We start from the raw sequence: 27,020 nt of genomic DNA on the forward strand, positions 1-27,020 counted from the left end.
GGAAGACTTAAAAATTAGGGTGAGGGGGGCGGAAGCCCAGAGAGAGAATGCTGCCTGCCTCTTTCATCCCATCTGCTCCGCCAGAAAGTGAGGAGGCTAGAGCATGTGGGCTTCGGGACATGGAACAGAAAGGAATGAATTTGGAGCTCAGAGATTACAGCTGGGAGGAAGGAGAGATACGATGAGAAGAGGTGAGCAGACAAAGGAGCAGGGTCGAAGGGAAGAGACTGAAACGGAGAGGGAGAGGAGGAACAGCGGGGGGGGGGTAGGAAGAAACAGGGAGAAGGTGAGAAAGGAGAATGAGGCTCGTGAGAGGAATAATGCAAAGAGAAGAACGAATGGGGCAAAAATGGAGAAAAATGATGACAGACGGTGAAAAAGAGATGAGAAGGGTGGGAAGAAGTGAGGGAAAAAGGGGATGGAAAAGGGAAGGGAGAGAAAGAGACAGCAGCGAGACGAGAGAACAGACTTCAGCCTCATAGAAGTGGCACCATTCGCTGCATATTTATGACCCTGCCAGAGAGCGAGTGAGGCGGGCCTGCGGGGGGAGCTCATGGTGGAGGAAAATATGAAGACGAAAAGCTAAGCTGCTCTGGTCCCTTGGCAGAAAGTAAGCACGGAGACAGAATGTAAAGCAGGCAGGCTCTGTGGTGCCCAGAGAACAGGCCAGGCGGGAGGGGAGAAGGCCCCGCCCCGTCAGCTGGCCTGGCAGCTTGGCAGAGGCCTCTGAGGGGCATCCGCGGCCTGCCTAGCCCTGCTCAGCATGTGTGGTTCTAGCTGCTAAGGCAGCTCTGCCCTGGTCATTGTGGACCAGGAGAAGTGTGCACCCACCTCCAGCCGCTTCACTTGAGTCCTTTCAAACTCCAGGCGTGTCTCCAGCTCTCGGATCTTAGCTTCCTGCCTGCTCACCAAGGACTTGTCCACCATGGACTGTTCTAGGAACTCCACTTGGCTCTGGAGGGCTTGTAGCTGGGGGTGGAAGCAGGAAGAGAGGAAAGAACTAAGCGCAGAAGAGGGCAGAGTCTGGGGCTAGAAAGATCACCATGGTGACCAGAAGGCTGAGGGAGGGAGGGAGGGAGGGAGGGAGGGAGGGAGGGAGGGAGGCAGGCACAGGGGAGGAGGAAGAACGGGCTGCGAGCCAGAGGCATTCCCCACCTGGCCCAGTGCTGGCACAGATTTGGCCCTTTGGAGGGAAAGGAGAAAGCTAAGGACCAGAGAGGGAACAGAAATGTGAAATGAGGCAGCTGAAGCCAAAATGTCTGCTATGGTGACATGGCTTCAAGCCTAGCTCTCAGCACTTGATGAGGCTCTGTGGATTACTGACGGCAGACAGAAGGGCTTGCTATGCTGCAAGCTTGGGGTTTCATCCCCGCACATGGTGATCCTGACACCCTCTCTCTACCAAGGAAGACCCTGGTTCCCACCTTCTCCTGGAGCTCTTGCTTCTCCTTGTTGGATTCTTCTAGCTGAGCTTGGAGGTCATTCATCTGAGCCAGGTCCCGGGAGGCCTGGGAAAGGAGTGAGTGCTGAAGCAGGATCCCCCATAAACCTCAAATCCACCCCCCTCCACCCTACCCTGAGAGCCAGGGACCACAGGCACTGACACCTGTCCAAAGAAGTGGCTGCTGCGCTGGGGACCCCTGGGGAGACCAAGAAGGCAGTGTCTGTGGCACAGGGCATGGCGGGTACTCCTGGGCAGGGTACCTGAGCCACAGCTGCCTTGTGCTTCTTCATCAACTCATTCATGTCCTCCTGATCCTCCTCCAGCCGGTTCTGGATCTCGTTCTTCTCACGCTGAAGGCGGCTCAGCTGCTCCTCCAGCTGGACAGAAATAAAGACAGATCAGAGGCTCTCAGGCCTGGTGTGAGCCAGAACCTTCCCCATGTCACCTCTAACAGGAGGGGCATGATGAGGTCAGGTCCACCTGCTGGAGCAGGTTCCAGGACCAGTACCGCCAGGGAGTTGCCTGTCCTGCTCTGGGCCAGGGAGCTGAGGGAAGGGCCGTCTCTGCAGCACAGGCAGACCCTGGGCTGAATGACAGCTCCTTCCTAGCAGCTCTTTGGAGGCTAATGAAAAGGCAGAAGAGGTCTGCCCAGAACAAGCGACCCATCATCCTGGCACCAGCCATCTAGGCCCTAACCTTCATGCCCTCGGCCCCCTTCAGGAAGGACCCCTCAAATCTGTGAAGCTCTTTTGGCATGGGGTCTGGCTTCCCCGGGGACTGCCCGCTCCCCAGCGGGCCATCCACGCGCCACAGCCAGTACACTTCTGGGGGGAGGGGAAGAGACAGCCAACAGCAGCTTCAGGAAATGAATGAATCTATTAGCCTGTAATTCCAAACCAAAATGACTGCGTTGGCTCCTTCTCTGCCCCATCCATCTTGTTACCGGGCTGTGGGGAGCTGGGGAAGCCTCTGCCAAGAAATTTATTAACTCAGATTTAAATAAAATGGTAATTTTATAACAGCCTTTTTTAACACAATTAAGGAATTTGAATTACTCACCTGAAAACTGCTGAGGAGCACAAATGTCAGGGGGATAAATCAAGCCTGCGGGACTGGTGTCAGTAGCCGGGTGGCTAGCTACGGGGTTGCGGAGCCCCGAGCCAGGCCCCGCCTCATCCCCTGCCCTATTCCCTGCCTGAGAGAGTACCGGTGCCCAGTAATGAATTCTCAGCCAGCTACAGCTACAGCTACGGCTACGGATGGGCCGTGGGAGAGGTGGGGAATTAAAAGGGAGGCAGTAAATGAGAGTGCTAATTAGCTGCCGCTTGGGCTTGTCAGTGGGCCGGCCAGGGGAAGGGGAGGGAAACGAGCCATCCCATCCCCTTATCGGTGCTTTTTCTAATCTCTAGGCACCTGCTTATGTCCCTCAGCCCCATTAGATGCTTTTATTTATGGTGTTGGGGCCTGCGGCCAAGCTCCCACAGGCAGGTGGTTAAACAGGGAGATGGGCCCTCACCGGCTCCCTCTTCCACCTCGCCCCCTCCCGGGGCCTCTGCCATTAGTGGGAGGCCTGCTCTCCCTGCAGAAAACCCTGGTGTGAAGGGACCTGGCTGGGAAGGGGTCCCTGTTTGGAGTGAAGGCAGCCACTGTCACAGCCATATTTTCCCTTAGTCCGGCCCTGCATAGCGGGTGCCTCACCGCTGTCTTGGCTTTGGCGATGTCATCAATCTGCAGGTGCAGGTCTTCGATCTCCACCTCCATTGCTTTGCGTGCTTTTACGGCTGCTGCACAGGTGAACTCTGACTCCTCCAGCTGGACACAGAGGCACCCCGCCCGAGGGAGAGACGTCAGACATTCCCTGGGGTCAGGAGGGCTGTGCGGGGTATTCCCAGGGCGGAGGGAGCCCAGGTGCTCTCCCTCTCCTCCTCACCCACCCACAGCACCCTGGGGCCCGCCCACAGCATCCTGGGGCTAGACACATCATGCAGAGGCCTTGGGGTCTGTGGTTGACACAAGAGCCTTCTCCCTGCTTCCCTGTCACCTTCCTTTGCAAGGACTCAAGAACCACTGAGAGGGACAAGAAGGTGAGAAAGGAAACTGAAAAAATAAGCTCAGTTGCCCTGGGAGCTGACCCTGTCCTCTCTGCAGATACCTGGTTCTTCAGCTGGGCGATCTCCCTCTTGCTGGGTGCATTGTTCTTCAGGTGGTCCAGCATGATCTGGGCATCTGCCAGCAGGGCCTTGGTGCGCTTGAGGTCCTTCCGGAGCCTCTTCTCTGACTCAAAGTCCCGCTGGCTCACCTGGGTGGACACCAGAAGTTGGGGCTCTGGGCTTCCTTACAGGGCCTCCTCCTCTTTTCCCCAAGCTCACGCCTCCCCCTGCCCTCACTCTTGGAGTCTCCCTAATGAGCGATGGCAGTGGAAGTGACAGGATCACACCAGCCAATGGGAAAAGCCTGGGTATAGGATGTGTGGTTATCACCCGATTCCACAAGTAATGACAGTGGGCTCCACAGAGCCCAGCACCCCCCGCCCCGTGCATGTTCCCAGCTTTCCACACCTAAGAGTCCCATCCTTAAGTCGGGACGGGGCAGGCAGCTGGCCAGGCCCCCGCCCGCAGTCTCCACTCACCTGGTCACTGAGAGTGGTGAGCTTGCTCTCCAGTTCCCGCTTCTCTCGCAGCACCTTCTGCTTGTCCTCGTATTCTTCCTCAAGCTGCACTTCCATCTGTTTCAACTGTAGAACCGTGGGGAGAGAGCCCCATCAGTCCCTCCAGTGACCGGAGCAAGTTGGTCTCCTTCCCTTCTGAATCTCCCCACCCCCGGGAAAACAGTGGGGCAGGGCTGAGCACAGGTGACCCCAAAGGGACCAGACCCTGAATTTGAAGTTCTTAGGGTTTCAAAGCAGCCTGGGAGGGAGAGGAGAGATGTCAGGACATGCACAGTGACCCCGAGCCCTCGTTCCAGCGTGGGCAGACCCCATGGACCCCAGCTAGCTGACTGCAGGGGGTGACAAAGGGTGGGCAGCCAGTTGGCACAGAAAGCAGAGAGCATTGGTCCCGTAAGAGCCTGAGTTCCTCTGTAGTCCCCGAGAGCACATATCCCAGCTAATGCCAGGAGCAGAGACTCCTGGTCCAGGATGGCAATGAAAGGTGGCGTGGCTGGGGCAGGGAAACAGAGATCCCCTTATTTTAAAGCGGCGATGGAGAATCGGCATCTACACGGGACAGGCAAGTGCCCGTTGCCTTACCTTCTTCTGACATGACTGCCGGGCCTCCTCTACCTCCTCGTCCCGACTTTCCATCTCCTTGGAATGGGTCTGTCTCATCCGCTCCATCTCCATCTCGAGTCGCAGCTTGGCCTGGTGGTGGGTGGGAGTAGAGACTGGGTTCCTCTCGCGGCGGAGCTCTGGCCCCCACCCCTGCACTCTGATGGGCGGCTCTCTTGTCTCAGGAGCCGGGAGTACCTCTGCCAGCAGTTCCCTCTGCTTCCGCCTTGATCCTGTGGCAGTGGGCTTTTCTGGAGAAGCTGAACTTCCTACTAGGCGTCTGTCTAACACAGGCCCAGAGAAGGTTGCTGGGGGTGGGGGCAACCCTGTAGCTTTTCCATTTGGCTTCCGGGCTGTATCTCCCTGACCTGACGCAGTGGCTCAGTGGCAGCCAGGGTGGGCTCATGGCCTTTGGCTGCTGTGCATGCTGAGCCCCTTACCACTGGAGCTCAGTCAAGGTTTGTTCTTGTGGAAAGCACCAGGGTAGCTTAATTGTCTTCACACCGTGACTGGCAGAGATCAAGGTGTTCACTCAACATTTTGTAAATAAGGGAACAAATGAATGAACCATTGACTGAATTTGAGATCTTGCCCTCATCTGACCCCTGCCCCGGGCAAGCTGTGGGGACAGTGGTGCCCCCCTTAGCCAAACCCTCCAGCACCTGTTCCAGCATCTGGATGGTCCCCGCCTGCTCATCTAGCTCCTCTTCCTGATCCTTGACCTTGGCCTCCAGGTCCCGGAGCTGTTTCTTGACCTTGGCCAGAGAGGCTTCATCCTTGGACTCTTGGGAGGAAATGTCCTGGAGCTCAGCCTCCAGTGAGATGACTTTCTGGGTGAATCCTGTAATGTCCATGTCTTTCTCCTGAAGCAAAAGAGAAGATGAGGCTGGCCCTGGCCTGTGAAGGGGACGGGGTGTGGATGGTGGGCAGCCCCACACACCTCCAGTTGCTGTTTCAGGCTGAAAGCCTCGGCGAGGAGCATGTCCTTCTCTCGCTGTAGCTTCTCCCGCTGCAGCTTCTCCCGCTGGGCCTCCTCGTGCGCCTGGGAGAGCTCACTGTCAAACCTGTGGAGGAGCATGCCAGCGTGACCCCATCAGACAAGGGCAGAATCTGGGTCTCCAGCACCCAGAGACTGCCAGGAAACGATGCCACAGATGCGGATGGGATACAGGCAGATGGGGTACTCAGGCAGCCTGAACTATGGCTGGGGTGAGGCGACATTCAGGGGTGACAGGTCAAGTCACTGAGGCCCTGCTCAGCAACCCAGTCTGGGATGGGGCGCATTTCACTGAGCAGGTCCAAGGAGCCCTTTCAACAGGTGGGCCCGAGAGGACCCACAGACAGCTTCTGGGGAGGAGATGAACATCTGCTCGGGTGTTCAGTCTCGGCCTTTTTCACTTCATTTCAAGAATGAGGGCCCAGGGTGAGTGCAGAGAGGGCATCAAGGTGGGTAGAAATGGACATCCTGCCTCGTCTAACTTATTTCCCACAGTTCAGTGTGGCTCCTGCCCCCACCCCTGCCCCTGTGGTACCCATATCTCCACTAGGATATCCCACACTGGGCTAGAAGCCAGCTGCCCCACTATGTTCACTGGCCCTGTGCTTCAACAGGCCAGGGCCCAGTCCACACGTGGGGGTCTCTTTCTTTACTCAACTTCCCAGCCTTCCCTTTCCTACCCAGTGACTTTAAGTAAGGAGCAGTTGCTGAAATTCCTTTTAACACCTCCCCTGAATATCTCATCAGGTTCCTGAAGAAAACTGAACAGCTTCCCCTACCCCAATCCCATATCAAAAAAAAGGCAAGAAAACCCCGGGCAGCTGAAACCTAATAAGTTGCCCAGTGGGGAGCGCGGCAAGATGGTAACTAGGCCAAGCTGGTACATCATCAGGGTGCTCGGAAGGGGGCTCCTGCTAAGGGTGCCCGTCTCTAGGTTAAGGGGAGGGTGGGGGTAAAAATAAGGACTAGGCAAGCAGACAGTCGTGGTGCTGGAAGAAAGAAATTTAAGACCTCATTTCCTCTCTCTCTCCACAAAACATCAGCCCAACCCAGGAGGCTGAGGGTAACCTGGGGTCACTGGAAGGTCGGGCTTTGCAGTTCTCACCTCCAGGGTCGTAGGCGCGGGGCTGCCTCTGAGAACCCCAGCCCTGCACAGGAGAGCTGGGTACTGTTCCCACTCCCTGGGGCACCCTGCTGTTCCAGGGTGCGTGGGCTCCTCAGTGTTGCTAATAAAGGCCTCCCAATCCTGTCCCCAGCCAGGGAAATTAATTTAGATTGGATTTGCTCCTGTGAGGCCCCCCCCTTGTGTCATTACCATAATGAGATGGAAGTGGCACGGTAGTTTAACGACATTAGTCAGGAGAGGGTGTTTGTGCAGCTGAGGTGAGGGGGAGCTGGGTGGGCATGAGGGGCAGGGCCTGGCTGATGCCGGTCCTTCCTGGGCCCAGGCAGGGTGATGGGAACTCTGAAGGGGGGCATACCTGAGTGCAGAGGCCTGAGCAGGCTGTCAGTGGGGGTGGGGGTCTGAGTGCTCCTCAGAGGTCGGGAGTAAGACCCATTCGCATTCTAGGAGGTGAGACCATGCAGGCAAGGCCTCTGGCCAAATTCAGGTCCTCCCTTCTTTCCTCCCTGGAGGGGGAGGCAGGGAGCCCTGTCTGGGGCTGCTCTAGGAGGTCCCCTGCACCCAGGGCAGGGGGCCCACCCACCTCCTCTGCTTCTTCTCCAGCTCATGGTTGCGGACCTGCTGGCCCTCCAGGTGCAGTTTGGTGTCCTGCAGCTCAGCCGTCAGCCGCTGGCACTTCTTCTTGAGCTGCTGCAGAGCCCGCTGGCTCTCATCACTATCTGCCTGCAGGTCCCCGAGCTAGGGGTCGAGATGGGGAGCGGGGTTATCAACTATTGAGAGGCCCGGAAGCGTTAGCGGAGAAGGTGAGGAGGAGATGGGTGAGGAGGAAACCCAGAGATGAGGGATGAAGTCAGGGACGTTCAGAAAACTAAGACATCCTAACAACGGTTTGGCCTTGGTCATCCCCCACATGGAGAGGCCCACAGGCCAATCCACCCCTATTGCTCCCAGGGCCTGCCTGCCTCTGGCCATTCGCTAGATCTGTATGTGGCTCTGAGCCCCTCCCTGTCCCTCCTGGGCACAGGCCTCCACTGCTCCCAGCAGACTCACCCGCCTCTCCAGCTGCCTCTTGTTCTGCTGCTCCACCTCCAGCTTGTCCTCAAACTCCTGCTGGAGCCGCTTCTTGGTGAAGTCCACCTCCCGCACAGCTCGCTCATACTTCAGGCGCCACTCACCACCTGAGGGGTTGGGGACAGACAGGTAGGACTGAGCTTCTGAGAGTCCCCAAGAAAGGGCAGAGGGAAAGAAGGGTGGGGCAGGGAGAGGCAGCGGGTGGAGTCAGCCAGAGGGACTCAGAGAGGTCTCTGGAATGATGGCTTCCTCCCGAGGTGGAAGGAGCCAATAGCTGAGAAAAGACTAGAGAGGGGGAGGTGGCTACAGGCTGTCTTCTTCCCGGGAACTGCTAGACCACGACCCTCAACCACTGCCATTATCAAGGTTCTCATAGCCCTCTACAATACTCCCCTGCATCTGATACCTCTCCTTTCCATTTATTTCACTGTAGCCTGATAGTAGACTTGTACAAGGAGACGGGCCTGAACAAGGGGTGTGGTTGCCCAGGGGTGGGCCTCAGAGCATGCCACTCAGGCCACTACTGAGCCCCTCCAGCCCCAGACCCACCGGCATCATCATCATCCACTTCTCCATTGATCTCAGCTGCCCGGATGAGACGGGCCTCCATCACCTCCACTTCCATCACCTCCATTTGCTTCTTCAGTGCATCGTACTGGGTCTGCAGGAGAGGGGTTAGGAGGTGTGCCATGCCACCGCGTCACTCAGCACCCCCCCACCCCTGAGCCCCAGAGACCACGGTCACATGTTTACTCAGGGCAGACAGGGGTGCTGGACAAGTGGCAAAGAGGCCACCTGTCCTTGGGGGAGCAGATGGCACTACAGGTGGCAGCCGCTAGCATGGCTGCCTTTGCCCCAGCCCTGCCCTCACCTGCAGCTCCTTCATCTCCTTCTCAGCACGGAGCCTCTCTGCTGTCTCCGCGTCCAGCAGCTGGGAGGCGGACTCTCCCGTGTTACGTTCATCTGTCAGCTCCGATGTCAGCTCTGAGATCTGGTGTGGGGGGAGGGAGATGCCACCAGTTGAAATGCCTGCTTCACTCAGCAGGAACGCCTCGGGGGTGGGGGTGGGGGCCCTAGGCCCAGCCTCCCTGTGGAGGTGGGCCAGTCTGTCTGGTGCTGGGGGTCACTCACCCGGGTCTCCAGCCGGTCACTGCTGAGCCGCAGCTCATTCCGCTCCTTCTCCACCTTCTCAAGCTTGCTCCGCAGCTGCTGGATCTCTTCCTAGGGTTCAGTAAGGAGGGCAAAGTGAGCCAGAGGCTGTGTGAGAGGTTGGAGCCCAGCATCTGCACCCTTGGGCCAAAAAAGCTGGTAAACCCTGGGCCAGAACACCAGGAAACAGGAAGCCACTGCCTTCCAGGGGCTCCTATTCCTAGACCCTTCTCCACATGCTGAGAATGCCCAAGATTTTATCCTATGAGGCCCCCCCAGGGGGAGCTTGGCCAGCACCCCAGAGGGATGCCTTCTATTTGATAGGCATAGCCCAAAGACACCAGCTATCTGGACTAAACAAAGAAGCACTTGGGAGCCCAAGAAAAGCTGGTAAGACTCTTGCCCACGTGGATGAACCAGTCTTCTTCCTCCCAGTGGCCTGGCCCTCCTGGGGCTGTTACATACGTCTTTGTTCCGGATCTGCTCCTCGGACAGCTGCACCTCAATGAGGGGTCGCACCGTGGTAAAGAGCTTCCACCAGGGCCAGTCCTTTACCCCTTTGTTCTTCTTGATGTTCTTCTGCACACAGCGAATGGCCAGGTCCTGGATCTAAGTTGGGGTGGGCGTGGCGTACAGTGGGGCTCTCAGTCCCAGGCCTCACCACTGTGCTGCTCCTTGGGCCCCCTGACCTGGAGTCAAACACCCCCTATGCCATCCTTTGCCTCCAGCTTCCCTCTACTCCTTGGAAAGTGGGCGACAGAGAGCACGGCCCTCGGAGCACTGCACTGGGCGCTGACCACGCCACCATCGTTAGGAATAATTCCGTCTGCTTTATTTGCTGCCTGATTATTTCCGGCACCCTGGCCTAGATATGCTATAAAACCTAATCTTGCTGAAACACAAGAGGCGGTGGTGCTGGCTGTTTTATGGACTTGCTAATAAGAAAAGGAGTCGCTGACACAGCTCCTTAATCTTCATGGAGCAGCCTACGATCCACAGCCCACCTTTGTCTGGGCCCTGATCCCCCACCCACCCCAACCCTTGGACCAGGCCACACGGTCCCATCGCTGGACACACCTGCACTCTCACTGGGGCAGAGGGGCTGCCCGTTCCCCAGCCTGGCCCAGGACATGGTGGCCTTGGGAGGTCCCTATCTCTTCTCCCCCAGAAAATAACTCACAGCCCCAAGACCAGCTTCCTGCCCCTGCATGTTCCCTTGAGCCCCTCACCCCAGCCCAAGAACTCAGCCTAGGCTGGGAAGTGGGATGGGGATGTCCCTGGAGTACCTTTTTCTTCTTGAATTGCTGGCGGGCCAGGTAGCCCCTGCAGGCCGCCTGGAACAGGGTTAGGTTTCTGCTGGTTTGCTCATCCCGTTGCTCTTCCAGCCGCGCCAACGTGCCTGCCCGGAAGAACACCTGTGGAGAAGCAGGCCGGGTAAAGGCAGGAGACTGAGCGGGGCAGCCTGGCCGAGGACACCAGAAGCAGGCCCAGGAAACCAGCAGGCCCTTGGCCTGGGAAGAGCCTAGAAATCCAAATGTCCAAGCCAGGAAGGAAGGAGCAAGAACAGGCCCCAGGGAGGCTGAAGGAGTGGGGCCAGCTGGGGACTGGAGAGGTTTCAGAGGGAGAGGAGTAGGTGGGAAATCTAGCTTCAAGGGGAGATGAAAGGAGAGGAAAGTCAAAGGAAGTAATGGGGATAAGAAGGCAGAGAAGCACCACTGCTCAAATGGGGAGAGGACACCCCTCTGCCACACCAACAGTGGCTTCTTCCCCCAGGACTGCCCTGACACCGCCCACGCCCCCATGCCTACCGCCGGCCCAACCACGTGCTCCAGCCGCCTTTGGCATCCAGCTGCCCGAGATCACGTGACGTGGAGGGTGGTACGTGTGTGAGAAGAAAAAGGTCCAGGAAGCCGTGTGCAGAGAAAGGGGGTGGGGAAGGGGTAGGGAGCCCCGTCCTTGAACCCTCTCAGCTCAGTTTCATTTCAGACATCTCTTTCATGTGCCAACACCCTACCCCACCCACACACCCCGGTTTCATCTCAAGAAGCAGCCAGTGTGGTGGGCGGAGGTTGGCCCAGTCAAGGGACCTGCCATACAGGTTTGGGGGCTAGAGGGCAGATGTGAGAGGAACCAGCTGGGGGCCCCCACATCCAGCCTATCTTCTCACTCTTCGGCGCTCTGAGCTGGAGCTGAGTGAGTGTTCTTCTACGAAGAGAGGAAGAAGGGAGGGAAAATGGGTGGAACAGGCTCTGGTCTCCTTAGAGAGGGCAAGAGGACACCTAGATATACACCCACCTCTTCCTTGCTCAGGACACGAAATATTCCCCTTTGTGGGGCAAAGAGAAGATGTGAACTCCATGGGAAACACTCAAAACCACCAGGTGCAGTATCTCCAGGCCTTCCTTCAGGGGAGACGTGGGGGATGGGCCTACACTTTCTGCTGAGAAAGCTTTGCCTCTGGCAACTCTGAGGAAACCTAGTCCCCGGAGGCTGGCCTGGAAGAAAGGCAGCTCCGTCTTCAGTAACACGTTCCCACCTCCTGCACTGGAGGCTGAGTGCCAGCATCTCCCAGGGGTCCTGTGTCCCGCCTGAGCCTTGATTTCCCACAATGTGTGAGGCTGTGTTTCCGCCAGGGGCTAGGGACTACGGACTACCCAAGTTTCCTGTGCTGCTGTCAGCAGGCACGGTCGTCTGACTAGGGCAGAAGCATGAGATGCCAGGTGGGGCTAGTAATGACCCAGAAACACAGAAGGAGAAAAGGGATGGTCCAGAGGCCAGGGCAGCGAGCCTCAAACCTGTCTTGAGTAGCCATATATTTGTGGGGTTGGGAGTCCTTCTGAGTCTTAGGGGAAAGCTCAGGGCCATCTCCTCCCCAACGTACCCATCCATACGCATTTTACAAATAGAACAGGAGGCTCTCATATCCCCAAACTCCTTGCCTAAACCCTCAAGGTCCTGTGGGCTCAGATTGAGACCCCCCTCCCTTCGAAGTGATGGCATAAACAGGGAATCCTCGATCACTGTCCAGTGCCAACCACAGTCTAGAGGTCCTGACACTTCTCTCCCAGACCAGATGTGAGCAAACATCCACCTGTGCCCCCAACTCCGCCTGGAGCAGGACAGGGCCCTGGCACTCGACTGCTGCAGCCAGGTGCGGGAACGATGCAGAGGGACTGAGACGGCAGCCAGGGAGAGGACCAGCCCATACAGGCCCTCTCCTGCCCAAGACATGCCTTGGAGGAGGTGCCACCCAGTGCCAGCCAGCAGCAGCTCAGCCTGCAGGAGGGACAGGAGCCCACCCGGGAGGGACCGAGAGGCTGAAATGAAAACTTTGACTGCAGGTGTCCTGGGGAAGAAGCTGAGCCGGCAGCCCCCTCAGCTTGGAGACAGTTGGGGAAATGGGGAGAGAAGAGGTAAGCCAGACAGCAGAAACCAAAACCAGAAAACGACCTGGAAAGAGAATGGGATGCCGAAGACACAGAGACCAAGGGAAGAAAAAGAATGATAGAGACTACCAGGGACCGCCGGGGCCGGAAGGACCAGGGACAACCAGGGACAGCAGAGACAAAGACACAGGGAGGAGATGGGAAAGGATTCTCAGTGAGGAAAGGGGCGGAAAAAACCAATAACATAACTCAGAGCGCAGAACAGAGAGAGCAGTGGACAAGCAATACTTAAGCCTTTCTTCTGAGCATCCTCTCCCCCCTCCTCCCACCCTCAAGGCCCTGGGACCTGAGGTTCTTCCCTGCCTGCTGACAGATGGACAGGTCCAGAACCCTCTGTCTGGCTCCCAACTGCCCCCCCCCCCTGCAGTCCTCGGAGCACATACGTGGATGCCGCTGGTCAAGCCTCCTGGTCTCAGGAGAGAGGGGTGTGCTGGGCTGCCTGACCCGTGAGAAGAATGCTGGGTTGACCCTCCTGCGTGGAGCAGTGTGGCAGACTGGCACCCAGGCCGGGCGTGCCTGCCTTTTATGCACCGCGTTCCATTCAGATGAGGAATTCGGCCCGTGGGCAGGTGACGGCAGCACAGCCTCACCATGTCCTCCTTGCCCTTCTGGGACCCTGGCTGCCCAGGACAACTGGCCCAAGGGGGCTTGGCCCTATGGAGCACTCTGCCTGCTGCCCTCCTGATCCTTCCAGCTGTCCTCTCTTCTGCCTTCCCCACTCCCCACACCAGGACCCAGGCCAAGTTTAGGGCCACCTTCCAACCCACTCCCTCCTGACATCACAAGGTATTCGTGGCACCGAACAAGCCAGTTATTCAGAGGGAGGGAAAAATCAAGTCTGCTGCAGCTGGAATATCTAAATTCCTGGCCCCTGGCCCTAATGAGGACAGCTTGAGAGGAAGGACAGCCCCAGAGCAGCCGGAAGGGGACTGGTGGGGGCAAGACTCAGCAGGGGCACCAGGAGACTCCTGAAGTTGGACTGAGCCAGAGGGTAGGGCCAAGCCATGTGGACAAAGGTGACCAGAGCGTGAGGCCTGACTGCCTCCCGGCAGGGACGACTCACCCGGCTCAGGCCCAGGCAGCAGCTGCTCTTCTCCAGGTCCAAGGACTCCAGCAGCTCCTCCACCGCCTGCAGGCAGAGGCCTCTGTCAGGGAGCCCGCCCTGGATGCCCCATCTCCACGTGGGCTCCGCCCACTCCCTTAGCCTTCCCCTTCCTCCCCTCATACAGCCCCTCATTTGTGCACTGAGCACCTTCAGTGGGCTCTCGCAGGGTCTGGCACTGTGCTCGAGTTTGAGGATCTCAGAGTGACCACAACAGGGATAAGCTTCCTTTTGGGTGTTGTGAGGCAAGTGAATAATTAGTCAAGTGCATAGACAAGGAGGCATCTAAGTCAGCCAAGGGACCTGCAAAGTGGAGGCAAAGTGGGGGCGAAGTGGGGGCGGTTTAGGTGCAATTAGGGGGGTGGGCAGCAGCCAAGGTACTGGGAATCTGTGTGACCTGAGCCCCTGGAGGGTGCTCTCAGTTGGGGACTCTATCAGATTTGCATTCTACAGAGAGATCGCTGGTAGAAGGGCAGAGGATGAATGGAAACCCCCTTAGGCAGCAATTGGGTTAATCCACGGGACAGAGGCCAAAGCCTGACCCAAAAGGAAGAGGGGAGGAAGGTGTTAAGGAGAGAGAGTGCCTTGCCAGGTATGGGGGAGGGGCAGGTGAGAAGAAGGAATCTCGGGGCACACTGAGATTTCTGACTTAGGCAGCAGCACAGATAACGGTGCCACTGTCCGAAGTAGAGAACACAAGAGAAAGAGTGGGTTTGAGAGGAGATATAACCAGCTTGGGTTGACACATGCTGAGTTTGAGGTGCTATGAGGTATACCAGCAGAGAAGTCCAGAAAGAAGCTGGATAAAAATGCATGTCTGGAGTTCAGGAGAGAGGCCTGGGCTAGAACTATTGATCTGGGAGTCAATATGTATGTGGTAATTGAAGTGATAGGTGTGAATGAAGTTGTCCTGGAAGATGGTGTAGAATAGGAAACACATTTGGCCAAGAAGAGTCTTAAAGAAGAGAGAGACCTTTGTTTCAGGGGCAAGTAGGAGAAGTGAAGTTCAGAAGTTCTGAAAAAGAAAGCACAGAGTGACACGGGGAAACCCAGGGGTGGTAGCAGACAAACTGAGCAGGGAATGTTTCAAAAAGAACAGAGCTGTCGACAGAGTCACATGTTGTGAAGAAGCCCAGGAAAGTGCCTGTTAGCTCTGGCAACATGAAGTGCTGGAAGAGACAAGACCAATCCAGAGGTGGGGTGGGTGGAGAAATGAATGGTAGTGGGGTGGGGAGGGCCAGAGAAGAGTAAATGTGGAAGGTATAGGGCGCGCAAGAGACAGACAACAGTCCGGCACGAGAGGGTTAATGGAAGGCTCTCTTCCAAGAGCAGTGTTTGTAGGATGTTTCTGTACTGAGACAAAGAGTCTGCAGAGGAGAGGCTGAAGGAACAGGAGAGCAGAGCTACCACCAATGGAGCAGGTCTCTAGGAAGACCAAAGGGAATGGGGTCCAAAGCAGAGGAGGAAGGGACTGGACGGGGAGAGGGACGCTTCTCCCACCCAGACAGGAGGAAGGAGGCGCCTGAAGAGCAGTGTATGGAAGTCAGAGGAAGTTGGGGTCCTCAATTTTATTAGTGTTCAGAGGCAAGGTCAACTGCTGGGAAGAAGACCTGGGAAAGCCCGGTCAGGGAGTATGTGAGGAGACAAGTGGAGAATTGGAGTATCAGGGAGGGAGCTTAGAATCAGGGCCAGGTAAGGAAGGATGGGGCACATGGAAAACTGGCCAGGCCACCCCAAGGGCCCAGCTGGGGCCAAAGACCATAAAGCTGTAGGAATTCAAGTCCACGTGATTGTATCATTTTCTCCTACAGCAACTTGGGGCCCCAAACTGAGGCGAGCAGACGCGCAAAGGCTGGCCCAGGGTGGGGCTGGGCAGAGCAGGGGCGACGGGAGGCTCGCAAGAGCTGAGGGTGGTGATGAAGGCCAAGTGACCAGAGGGTGAGACCATGGCCTCAAGGCAGAGCGAAAAAGGAGTGAAGTGAGAAGGGAATGGACAGAGTAGAGAAAACGGAGTGGGGTCCAGAAGTGAGAGGTCTCAGTGGAGGCAAAGAGCAGGAGTCTGAGTGGAAGAGAGGAGTGAGATGCACAGGAAGGCGGCTGAGGTCAGAGAAGACCATGCTGGAGTTCAGAGGCAGAGCGTTTCCAGGGATGACAAAGTGCTGGAATGAGGCTGGAATGAAGGTGAGGGTCAGAGAGAAGGGGGCATGGGGCGGGTCATCTATAGTCACGCCAAGATTGCTGCGGACATGGCAGGTCCTGGTTGGCAAGAATGGAGAGAAGGTTCTGAGGCCTCCATGAATGAGGGTCTGTGTGTGACTTGGGGACCAAAGGGAGGGGGCTTTCTGCCCGCTCTGGGGCGTGCCCTCCCTTTTAGGGAAGCCATCCTCAGGTCTGAGATGCTTTCAGAGTCAGGCTGGTGCCTAAGGCCAGAGTGTGGTGGAGGACTCCTCTGATCAAGGAGCCCTTTGGTTCTCCAAGGAGCTGCTCTGGGGGTCAGGTTGACAGCCTAGAATGGCAGGGAGATGTCCCCTTCAGCAGCCAGGAATTCACCTTCAGGGCTGACAAGGGGCCCAGCAGCCTGAGGCTCAGCCTGGCACAGCTTCCTCTGCAGGAATTAGTCCCCGACCTGGAGGTCAAGGCTGAGGGGCCCAGGTGCTACCAGTAGCACACCAAAACATCAGTGCTAATTCGCCATCTGCAAGGCCCTTGGAGGACTGTCTGGCTCACTGGAGAGCAGACACCCCCACCTTGAACCTCTCTAGAGAAGTTGGTTCTTCTCAGATTCCTGCAGCCCATTCCCCGGGCTGTCTTCTCCCCACTGCCACAGCTGGTGGCCACATGCCCCTGTCCTGACTCTGGATGGCCAAAACCAGGAGCTGAGCAAGGGCCAGCCCGACTCTCTCTAGGGAAGAAAGGGCAGCTGCTCAGAGGAGTCTAAGCAGAGAAAAGGGGGTCTGGTAGGGCTCTGGGGCCCAGACCTACCCGCCTTTCATCCACCACGATGTAGTTGCGCCCGTGTTTCTTAGTCAGGTGTGGGGCCAGGACATCAAAGCGGCGACGGAACTCAGAAAACACCATGTGGTCAGGGTAACCTAGAGAGAGAGCAGTCCAGGGTGTGCGTCAGCGCCTCACCTGCTCCCACATACCCCAGCAGCCTCGGGCGCCCAGGCAGCCACAGCTCGAGTCCCCGGAGGGGAGGAGACGGCTGGGGGAGGAGAGCCTGGGGTGGAGGCAGGCCCCGGACAGGGGAGCAGAGAGAAGGAGGCAGGGTGAGGGACAGGAGACAGGAGGCCGAGAGGACATGCAGGGCAGCTCCACAGCGGAATTACAAGGTTTAAAAAGGGAACTTGTTTCTTTCTTTCTTTTTTTAAGAAGGAAACAAGTTCCTTGTCAGTGAGGGTGTGAACAGGGGATGGCCGACTGCTTGGAATGCCATGGCAATGAAAGCCTGGATGACCTCTGACCTATGACTCTGTCATAACCCGGAGAGAACAATGTCTTCAGGACTTAGTAAGAAAAAAGGGGGGCACCAGAGAGTAGCTGAGAAGAAAAGTGCATGAGCTTGGGGGTGGAACCTGGGCGCTGGCTCCCTGTATCACGTGACCTTGGAGGGGTCACTAGAACTCGCTGAGCCTCAGTTTCCACATCTGTAAACTGGGCCTGACCACACATGGGGCATGGTAGTCACAGGACTTAAATCAGAAAATATGTAGAAAGCTTGGCTCACTTGGTGGCTACTCAATAAAATGCCCCCTTCTTTTCCTCAGTCCACTGAGGCCAGACATCGGAAAGGGCCCCCTTCCTACCCTCACCCTGACCTTGAGCCCGAGGCCACAGGACCAGAAAGACTTGCAGTCTCTCTCCCCAAAGAGCGGCACCTCTAACAGAGGTCCCCTTATTGTCCAGGCTGGAGGTCAGGGCAAGGGTGACAAGGCTTCTGCTTTGGAGCAAGGTCAGGGCGGTGGCCAGTGGGAGGTTCCGCAGTCGCCTGGGACACCAGAGCCCACGACAAAGGACTGAGAGACCCACTCCAACAAAGTCATAGAATCTCAAGCGAAACAAGGGTCTTAGAACAGACACAGACTTGGAATCTTTCAGACTTGGAAACAGGCCTGAGAGGTGGAGTGACTGACTGCCCAAGGCCACAAAGGACGCATGGCTGGAGGCAGAACTGGACTCCAGACCCGAACTCCTGACCGCCAGGCGGGGGCTCTCTCTACTGTGCTGGGCTGCCTCGCTCTGGGAAACCCTCCAACTGGGAGATGAGGCCGATGCATGTGCCTGATAATTGAAACAGGAGGCGGGGGCCGCTGAGGGGCCAAGACAAAGTGAGCTATTGATTGTATCTGAATAGCAATTAAATTGATGGGCCGGGATAGCAGGTCTGGACGCCTGGCATCTTAATTAATCATCAGCGCCATCGATAGTGGCTGGGGGCTGAGTTGGGCGGGGGGCCCTTCTGCTGCTGGCCTCATCGATCTGCTTGTTTGAGTAAAGCACATTGATTTTTGTTCAGAGTGGTAACAATCTGGTTTTGAAATAATAAACACCGACTCCATATCAAGATGTGGGGACAGATCGATGATTTATTTAGAGCAGGGTAGGGAGCCCATTTCCTGGCATGGCTGCTGAGGAAACGTGGTGGTGCCCGCGGGGATGCCTCAGGGGCACCCGGCTGTGAGTGGGTGGCACCCTGCCTGCTCCTCTAGCTAAGGAAAAGAGGGCAGACACCTGGCAAATTCATAACTTCCCACGAGGCATGAACTGGGGAGCTGGTCTGCCTGGGTCAGATCCCACTCTGCCACTTACGAGCTGTGCGACCTTGGGCAAGCTAACGTCCTTAACCTCTCTGAGCCTCAGTCTCCTCACTTGGGGATGGTAATCGAATCTACATCTCCTGAGGCTGCTGTGAGGATGAAGTGAGTTAGTGTGTCTGATGACTTCAGAACAGTACCCTGTGTACCTCGAAGGCTCCGAAGACATTAACTGCTGTTACTACTTATCCTCCCCATTCCCTCCTCCAGATGGGCCCATAAAAAGGGTTTGTCTGAACTTTCTGGGAAATGTAAGCACCTCAGAAAGACTCAGCACTTCATTCAGACGGCTCCACAAGGGCATCTACTGCTGCGGGCAGAGCTGACCCATCCAGGCCAGGGAAGGGGGGAGCTCTGGGAACAGGGCATGGGAGGTGGGGAGGGCGAATACCGAAGGGAGAGGAGGAGGAGAAGAGTCAGCAGAATGGAAAGAAAAAGGAAGGAACAGACTGGGCTGGAGAGATGAGAAGCAATCCTGCAGAGGAGGCACCGGAGCAGAAGAGAGATGGGGGGCTGGTTGGAGACAGAAGGGGAGCAGCATCCCTCTGGCCCCATGGGCCCATCTGAGGGATGGGGAGGGGCAGGGGCAGCTCCAGAAAAGAGAAGCAGGAGCTGAGAGGGAAGGAGGCCCCACCTTGGCGGTACATGCGCATGGCATCAAGCAGGCGGGAGCCTCGCAGCTGGGCACGGAGCAGGGGCACGTCCAGCTGCAGCAGCCCGGCCTCGCAGTGGTCTCCTGGAGGCAGGTCCAGCTCGCTGCTGCTGCTGACTCGGCGGGAGGAGGCAGAACGGGGCTCCCCGGCCCAGCCCTCTGCCACAGGCAGGAAGCAGTACACGAAATGCAGCTTCGACTTCTTGATGGTGTCAATGAGGGCATCCTGCCAAAGGGGAAGGGAAGGCCCTCAGCGGACTCTGATGGCCCAGCCCATGCCCGAGAGAGCAGGAACTGGTACCAGCAGCACCTCCACTCCTTGCAGGATGGCAAGGAACATGTTCTTGGCACATGCCAAGAATGTGCTAGGGCTGGACAACTCTGCCCTGACCGGGCCTGAGTTGTCACTCAGCAGCACCGGAGAGGGGACTCCACTGGCAGCAATCCAGTCAGAGTGAAATGCTGAGTGAGCCCTGGGTAACCTGAGCACGCCCAGACTGCCAGGGGCTACTTGCTGGGGTAAGAAAGGGTGCCGCGGCCCGGGCTGGCAGACTCACCACCTGCAGCTTTATCTGGATGCACAGCGACTTCTTCTTGACAGCCGCCATGCCCGTGGTGAAGGTCTTCCGCATGCTGGTGGCCCGGCGCAGCGCCAGCTGTGAGCCACCCTCCAGGCCCGCGATGGAGCCTGAGAGCACCGTGGCACTGCCTGCCCGGCCCAGAAACAGGTTGCTGATGATTTTTCTGCCAGAGGTGGAAGGGCAAAGGAGGGAGAGAAGTCACATGCATGGAGCAGTACAGGCCATTCCTTCTCCGAGCTCCTAGGAGCTCAACCACCGTGGCCAGGGGCCTGGGTTATCTGGGCTAGGGCGGCACGTCCCATGCCCTACAGAGGAACTGCAGACAAATCTCTAACTAGTGAGAAGAGAAAGCCGGGGATTGGAGAGAATGGGTGACGTGCTCTCTACCGCTAGGGAGGGCTGAGTTGGGGAGAGGGTTCCCAGGTGTCAGGAGACAGCAGAGCTCGACATTTTCTCACAGGAGACAGAATCTGCTGTCACATTTACTGTCCCCACCCCCACTAGGATGTGAACTCCACCAGGGTAGGGATCTGTGTTTTATTCACTGTCACTGAGTAGGTGCCCAATAACTGCCTATTGAATAAATGAATGAATGACAGGCATCATCTGACTGAGGGCTTTCTAAGGCTACATCTACCTTCTCTGAGGAATGTGCACAGGGGTGTTAGTCAGATGTAAAACTATAGGTCCCTCCAATCACGTCTAGCCCCACCTTTGCTCCAGGAGGCTACGCCCATGCCCTCAAGGCTGACTAGCCTTGCCTCTTGGGAAGTGGAGGCTATCACCCTTCTGGTGAGGGGGCCTGAGACCAGGGAGCCCCCGACAGCCCCGAGGAATGGGACATGGGCAGAGCGAGTGCTTTCCTTACTTCTGGGAGTCCTGTAGGAGCCGGGGGGCATTCTGGGTTGCTGGGTTTTGCTTGGTGTAGCTCAGCCAGCCAGCCACGTTGTACTCTACCCAGTTGGTGCCATGGCTGTGGCCCAAGAGAAAATGGCGTGCTTTGCTACTGCGCAGGAGGGGGCTTTGGCCTGGGGGTGGGAAAAGCAAGGTTCAGATCATCAGGGCACAGGCTCCAAAACACCCAGGGACTCAGTGAGCCCCCAGGTAGTGCCACCTGGACCTGTACAGGTGGATCCCCTGGGGAGGAAGCAGGGGAGCTGCTCTCCAGCAGTGCCTCTACCTTTTTTGTCACCCTCCTGGGGGCCGTAGTAGGAGAAAAGGCGTTCCAGGAGGGTATCTTCAGTGGCCCCTGGCACCAGGGCCTCCTCTTCCAATAGCCATAGCAGGCCCCTGGCCTCGTCCGTGCGGGCCAATGAGCGGACCTGTGGAGAAACAAACCAATCCCACTGTTTCCCACGGAGCTGTGGGGAAGGAGCCAGTGCCCTCGTCCCTAGCACACGCTCTAAATAGGCTGCACACCTACACACTGCACACACAGTAGCTCCCGCCACTCACTGCTGACACCTTGTGGAGCAGGTGAGCAGCAAGGAAAACGAGGAGGCCAGAAAGAGATGGGAGAAAGAAGCCCATGGAAAATATGATTCCTAGGACTCATGTCCAAAGTCACTAAAGACTGAAGGCTCCTTATTAAGCCACGCCCACACCCAGAGTCTCTCCTCCATCCTGGTCCTCTTGCAGGTCACAAGGGCTAGTGAGAGCCCCACGCTGTAGCCACCTCCCCGGGCATCACCTCCCAGAGTAAATGAGATAAAGGCCGTGAGCGTAGTGCATGGCCTAACGGACACTGTCAATAAGTGACAGCTGCGGGGTTAGCCCTGGCCCCCCAAGAGGGGAGCACCCAGAGAGGGCTCAGAGCACTGAGGGGCGTCATTGCAGAGACATAAACTCAAGTGAGAAAAGCGTTAAGACAGGTTTTGGAAAAGAAGGTGGAATTATTGAATTCTGACTTCTAATATCCCATGTAAGCCAAGCAGACTATGCCTGTGGCCACACCTGGTTTGAAGGTGTCTTTTCTATGGAATTCCCAAGTCTTCCTCAAGCAAGAAGAACTGGACTTTCCCCACATCCCATTCTGGCCCAGCCTCTAGGGACTGAGGGACAAGAGAAGTAAGAGAAATGCCATTTCCATCTCTTTGACCCCAGCTGCTGAAATCTCCTCCCTACAGCTGCCCAAGGGAGTCAGTGTGATGACCAGGAGGTGACCAAGGACCGATAGGTAACTTAGGTCCCAAAGTGACTAGAAATGCTAGCAGGAATGAGCAACAAAGCCATCGGATAATGAGTGGCAGTCTGGACACTGAGGGGCCCGCCTCCCTGGGGTACATCTGCCCAATGCCAAGGCCAATTAGAGAGAGAGAGCAGAGAAGGGAAAAAAATGGCCAAGCCCAATCCAGACTCACTGTCTGCCTCACTGCTGCTCCTAAGCCACATGGACTGACTTCCTCATACCTCCTGGGAATGGCAAAGCTAGAGGGAGGCCACCGAGGGAGCCCAGGGGTCAGGGGAAAAACTCTAGCTTCCATGGGGAGATGTGGATCTTGGGTACTTTAAGCACTTGTCCCAGGGGGCATTCGCTCTCTACTCTCCCCGGGGCTCTACCCCCTTGCTAGCCCGACAACAAGGGCCTCTCAACAAGGAAGGAGAAGGAGACAGGACTCAAAGCAGAGGAGGCAGGTCAGCAGCGTAGCAAAAATGTCAGTTCTTCAATAAAATACCTTATGTAATGTCCCTAATTGAAGACAATTACCAAATGCCAGGTGCTCATTAGGCCAGCCATCCCCAGACAGCAAGGTATCCAAGACACTAGTCCCAAGGGTGACAAAACCCATCCCCAAGGGCAAGAGCTCATATCCGCATGGCTCTCAGTGGGTGTCTGTGGCTGGTTTCCCTGTTTGGGTACAATGCTGCCTCTTCACCCGACTCAGCCAGGCTGCATCAGTCTTCTTGGGGACAATGGGAGGGAATAACTATGTCATCTCGGTCCAGCCAGGCCCTTGTTACCTAGGAGGAGACACCAGGGCTCTTGGCGGACACACCTGAGGCTCAGCCGGTCACAGGACAGGGCCTAAGCCCCAGCTGGTAAGAGAGGAGGCGGACCTTCCTGTCCGGCTCAGGCACTCAGGGGCCAGGGCTCCCCACCACACGAGGGCAGAAGAAAGTGCCACCTTCCTGGCCAACCTGGCGGCAGGGCCCATAGCTCTAAAGGGCCTGGATGCCGGGCCCCCACAGCCCCCAGTAGCACCACTGGCAGCAGCTCGTGCAGGGTGGGCTCTACTGGGAAAGAGGAATGGGAAAGGAGAGAGAAGGCCAGCCCAGGGCCGCGCTGGAACTCCTCCTACCAGCGACTGATGGGAGGCCTGGTCCACAACAGCAACAGAATCATCTGCGGCTGGCTCCAAGTCGTCAAACGCCAGCTCGATGTTCTCCTAGAAAGGAAGGCAGAGTGGCTGTGAGCACCAGCGTGGGCAGCTCTATGAGCAGGCTAGGAGGGGACGCTGGAGTCAGCAAGTCTGACCTCCTCTCCTATGCAGGAGCGCCCCTCCAGCAGCCCGAGTGACAAATGCTCGCCAAGGTACCTCTACCTCCGGACAGCTAAAATCCTTCCAACCTCTTTTTATACTGAGCTAAAGGCACCTATTTCTGTTATTCACACCCACAGAAGAGGCTACATGGAGTGGGCCGTTCAATTTCACCCACATCCTCAGGACACTTGAAGACAGCTGTCCTTTTCCTCCTGAATCTTCTCTCATCCCCGATAAATATCCTGCCCACGATCAATACCCCTCATTGCCACGTGAAGTAGGATTTCAGATCTCATTCCATCCAGGACAGCCTTTTATGAAGGGGCCCTAAATAATCAATCACCATCTTAACACATCAGGAGACAGGGAAGGCCAGGCCTGACGTGCATAGGCGGGAACTAACAGTGTCAATCACAGGGCTTAGGCGGCACCTTAAATGTGGGCAAGGAAGGGCTCCCAGGGACCCTGAATGTATCTTCAGCTTCTGGGAGAGCAAACTCTCCACCAAGTAAGAATACCCTGGGCAGGGAAGACACCTAGTACAGAGAGCACAGGCGGACAGACGTGACAAGAGAGTAAAAGCGGGGAGGGAGCGGCCAGCGGGGAAGGTGGTTCCTTCCTTCATCTACAGATGCCCCCTAAAGGGGGCAAGGCCAGAGGGTGAGGCTTGGAGGGCAGAGTGGGTAGGCAGAAGCAAGGTCAAGTACTACCTCCTTGTATCTTTCCAGCTCCTGCACAAAGGTGCGCTCGTGGAAGAGCCTCTGCAGCCGGTCCTGGGCGTAGTTGTGGCACAGTTCCTCAAACGAGGCTCCGCGGGCCGACCCACCCAGCTCAGGGTTCTGGAAGCCCGGAGTATCCACAATCATCATAGAGCAGAGTGAGTGCTGGCTGGACTTGAGAGCCCTTCACAGAGAGAGCCTGGGTCAGAGCTGGCTAGGGCAGTATCGCTGAACAGGCCCCGCTGGTCTGCCCCCGGTGCCCAGGCAGCCCAGCCCTGCCCCAAGCCAAGTTCCCATCCCTGCACACTTGCCCAAGGCCCTGGTGGGGAAGCTGTGCCTGCCTTGGCTTAAAAGGACAGTGAGCCCTCTGCTGGTGGAAGGTGGCTCTGTCTCAGCAGTCACACAAGCACTGAGGCATCGACTCCACCTTTGTTCCAAGGCAGGAAGCCAAAGAGTTCCTGGGCCCCGCTGCCTGGCACTCACCTGTTCACCAGAGAGACAAGCAGGGTGAAGAGCTCGCTGTAAAGGCCAGACGCCATGCCCTCTAAGCACTCCAGCGCACTCAGTTTGGGGCCTGTGGGGCAAGAGGATCAGCTGTAGCTCCTGCTCCCTGGGATCCCACCTGGGCATGTTCTCTGCCTACCCAGGGCCAAGGCCACAGGGGTCGTGGGGCTTCTTTTCTCCCTGATGAAGGCCCTATTCTCCCCAGCAGTTTCCCCACAGCAGAGACAGCAATGAGCCCCAGATGAGGCCTCCCAATCACACTCGCCAGCCAAGGGGCCCAGGATACCTGTACCATCTCCTAGGCTGCTCTCCTCAGGGCCCTGGCGGAAAGAGGTGGAGCGCTGCATGGTGCCACCCTTGTGCTGGTGCTTGAAGATGGACGAGGAGAGCTCCTCCAGGCTGCAGCCCAACAGGTAGGCAGCCTTCTGGGCCCACTCATGGCGGGCAAACTGCTTGCGCCCAGCTATGGGGTAGAAAAAACGATCTGGTATCTTGGGTCTTCCTCCTTAGGCCATTCGTTTGGCTCCCTGTTCCCACAGGACTGGGGAGTGAGTATCTTCCAGAGGCATCACTAGACTTCAGGCAAAACAAGGTCAGCCAGCAGCTGCCAGCTTCCTGTGTTCCTCAGGGGTGGAGAGAATGAATGGGCCCTAAAAGAGGAGGTAACACCACACTGCTGCCACCAGAGGGCAGCTTCACCCTGTAAGCTTCAAACACCCTTTTAGAGAGGGCTTGGCTGGGGGCGGTGGGGGAGGTGGGTGCCAACTTGGGGACATACAGTCAGAAGATGAGCCAGCCCACCCATGATGAACACTGAGATGCACCTGTGCCTTGGGGGGATATCAGGAGAGAGTACAGTGCTTTCTCCTTCCATGGATGCATTAGGTTCCTCCCTCTTAATACCTCCAGGCATCTGCCAGGGGCTGCTACAAACACCCACCCATGGCCCAACAGTGAGGATATGAAAGAGCCTCAGAGGAAAGGGAGAGCCCACGCAGACAGACGTGCCTCAGCCAACATGTGTCTAATCATGGCAATTAAGGAAAGCTAACAAGAAACAAGGTTTTACCTTCAGCAGTTTCTGTAAGGCAAAGGACCAGCATGCAGCATGCAAAGAAAAACAGCATGTTAGCAAACAGTCATTGACGGAGGCCGCCAGGCCCACAGGAGGGGACTGTGGAGGGTGGGAGTGTGTACGGATAAGCAGGCAGGAAAACACAACCCGGTTCAGACTCACACACTCAAGCTCACTCACATTCTCAAAGGAATGTGTGAATGTAATCTCACTTTCACACACACACACACACACACACACACCTCCAAAGACATTCTAACACACACACACACACACACACACACACACACACACACACACACACACCCACCCCCCCCCCCCCTGGAAAATCCTGGAATCTCTGCAGAGGTCACAGACCCTGCTCAGGAAGGCCCATGTGCTGACACACCCAGAGCTTCCGCCCACCCCCCTGCAGTCAGCACTGAGCAGGGTTATAGGAAACCTGGGCTTCTCTCCTCCTCAGAATGAAAGAACTTCCTTAAGACGCAGCCAGACGTCCACCCACAGTCTGGAGAACTTCTTTCACTCACAGCCTGCTTCCTTTTTGGTGGGGACACCACTTGCTGGGATCGTAAGGAGCCTAATGTGCCCGCCCACCCATCAACCAGTGCTTCTCTGTACCTGCTGAGCAGCCTGGGGACCTTCACATTCCAAAGGAAGATGAAGTCAAAGCCCAGGTGCTGTTCAGAGGCAGCACCCCTTTCCCTAAACTGGAGGGGAAATCGGTGCCCAGAGCAGCCGCCCGTCACTGTAATCCCAGAGGAAGGCAGCAGAGCTCTTCCAGGCCAGACCAGCCAGGGGTATCCAACTTTTGGCGTCTCTGGGCCACACTGGAAGAAGAGTTGTCTTGGGCCACACGTTTAAATACACAAACATTAATGAAAACAAACAAAATCTCATAATGTTTTAAGTAGATTTACGATTTTGTGTTGGGCCGCATTCATAGCCATCTTGGGCTGCATGTGGCTCAGAGGACACGAGTTGGACACCCCTCCTTCCATTCACAAGCCCCCAAGCGCAAGTGCTGAAGCTGCAGCCCATCTGTTACCACGGTGCCTGCTGTCCCCTAGCGGCCTCCACCCTGACATGCAAGGGAAAGAGACACCTGCTACCAAACCAGTGGAGAGAAGGGTAGACTCAGAGAAAACTGGCCTTAGGAAGCTCCAGGAAGCAAGCCCACCCTGCCCCACCCAAGCCCCATGGAGGGCACAGTTAAAGGTTCCAGGATCTGGATTCAAAACAGATAGAAGGAGCTATTAGGGGGACTTCGAGAAGCCCCACAGCCAACAGGTGCCCTCTCCACCTTCAACCTCAGAGTTTCTCCCAGGCCAGGCCCCTCCATTATGACAGACAAGCCCAGCGCCCAAGGAGAGCCCAGGGCAAGCACCAAGACATGGCCAGGGTATCCCTACACCCTTGGGAGGGGCCAAAGTCAGTTACCCGCTGGCTCCTCGGGGACTTCTGTCAGGAAGGGAACAAGAGGAGAGTTATTCCAGGGGTACCATCAGCGTGGGGGCTCTTCTCGCTCCCCTCAGCCTCCCAGCGCCCACCCCCTGCTTTCATGGTGCTCCTTGTCACCGCCACCGAAATCCAAGG

At 56.9% G+C, this 27,020-nt stretch overlaps 1 protein-coding gene across 14 annotated transcripts in view; it reads right to left on the reverse strand.

The window, feature by feature from the left end:
* MYO18A (myosin XVIIIA) overlaps positions 1-27,020 on the reverse strand; it is a 92,629-nt gene that overhangs the window by 14,423 nt on the left and 51,186 nt on the right. For 12 of the 14 annotated variants that reach the window (XM_053662711.1, XM_053662710.1, XM_053662708.1 and 9 more), the window contains 27 exons: positions 26,865-26,885; positions 24,636-24,812; positions 24,329-24,419; positions 23,837-24,029; positions 22,944-23,030; positions 20,825-20,966; positions 20,513-20,672; positions 19,621-19,807; positions 19,046-19,289; positions 16,580-16,689; positions 13,559-13,624; positions 10,336-10,464; positions 9,515-9,658; positions 9,032-9,121; positions 8,772-8,891; positions 8,450-8,561; positions 7,880-8,007; positions 7,413-7,567; positions 5,650-5,773; positions 5,372-5,572; positions 4,692-4,802; positions 4,074-4,178; positions 3,597-3,743; positions 3,143-3,256; positions 1,705-1,821; positions 1,425-1,508; positions 832-969 (listed from right to left, as the gene is read on the reverse strand). In XM_053662711.1, the coding sequence (XP_053518686.1) occupies positions 832-969; positions 1,425-1,508; positions 1,705-1,821; positions 3,143-3,256; positions 3,597-3,743; positions 4,074-4,178; positions 4,692-4,802; positions 5,372-5,572; positions 5,650-5,773; positions 7,413-7,567; positions 7,880-8,007; positions 8,450-8,561; positions 8,772-8,891; positions 9,032-9,121; positions 9,515-9,658; positions 10,336-10,464; positions 13,559-13,624; positions 16,580-16,689; positions 19,046-19,289; positions 19,621-19,807; positions 20,513-20,672; positions 20,825-20,966; positions 22,944-23,030; positions 23,837-24,029; positions 24,329-24,419; positions 24,636-24,812; positions 26,865-26,885 (3,497 nt within the window). Of the gene's footprint in view, positions 1-831; positions 970-1,424; positions 1,509-1,704; positions 1,822-3,142; positions 3,257-3,596; positions 3,744-4,073; positions 4,179-4,691; positions 4,803-5,371; positions 5,573-5,649; positions 5,774-7,412; positions 7,568-7,879; positions 8,008-8,449; positions 8,562-8,771; positions 8,892-9,031; positions 9,122-9,514; positions 9,659-10,335; positions 10,465-13,558; positions 13,625-16,579; positions 16,690-19,045; positions 19,290-19,620; positions 19,808-20,512; positions 20,673-20,824; positions 20,967-22,943; positions 23,031-23,836; positions 24,030-24,328; positions 24,420-24,635; positions 24,813-25,418; positions 25,673-26,864; positions 26,886-27,020 lie in introns of those variants that run through there. The other 2 variants (XM_053662709.1, XM_053662702.1) reach the window with 2 other exon arrangements.

Source organism: Artibeus jamaicensis, unplaced genomic scaffold (genome assembly GCF_021234435.1).
Source record: "Artibeus jamaicensis isolate MK-2021 breed Jamaican fruit bat unplaced genomic scaffold, CSHL_Jam_final contig_2790, whole genome shotgun sequence".
NCBI lineage: Eukaryota > Metazoa > Chordata > Mammalia > Chiroptera > Phyllostomidae > Artibeus > Artibeus jamaicensis.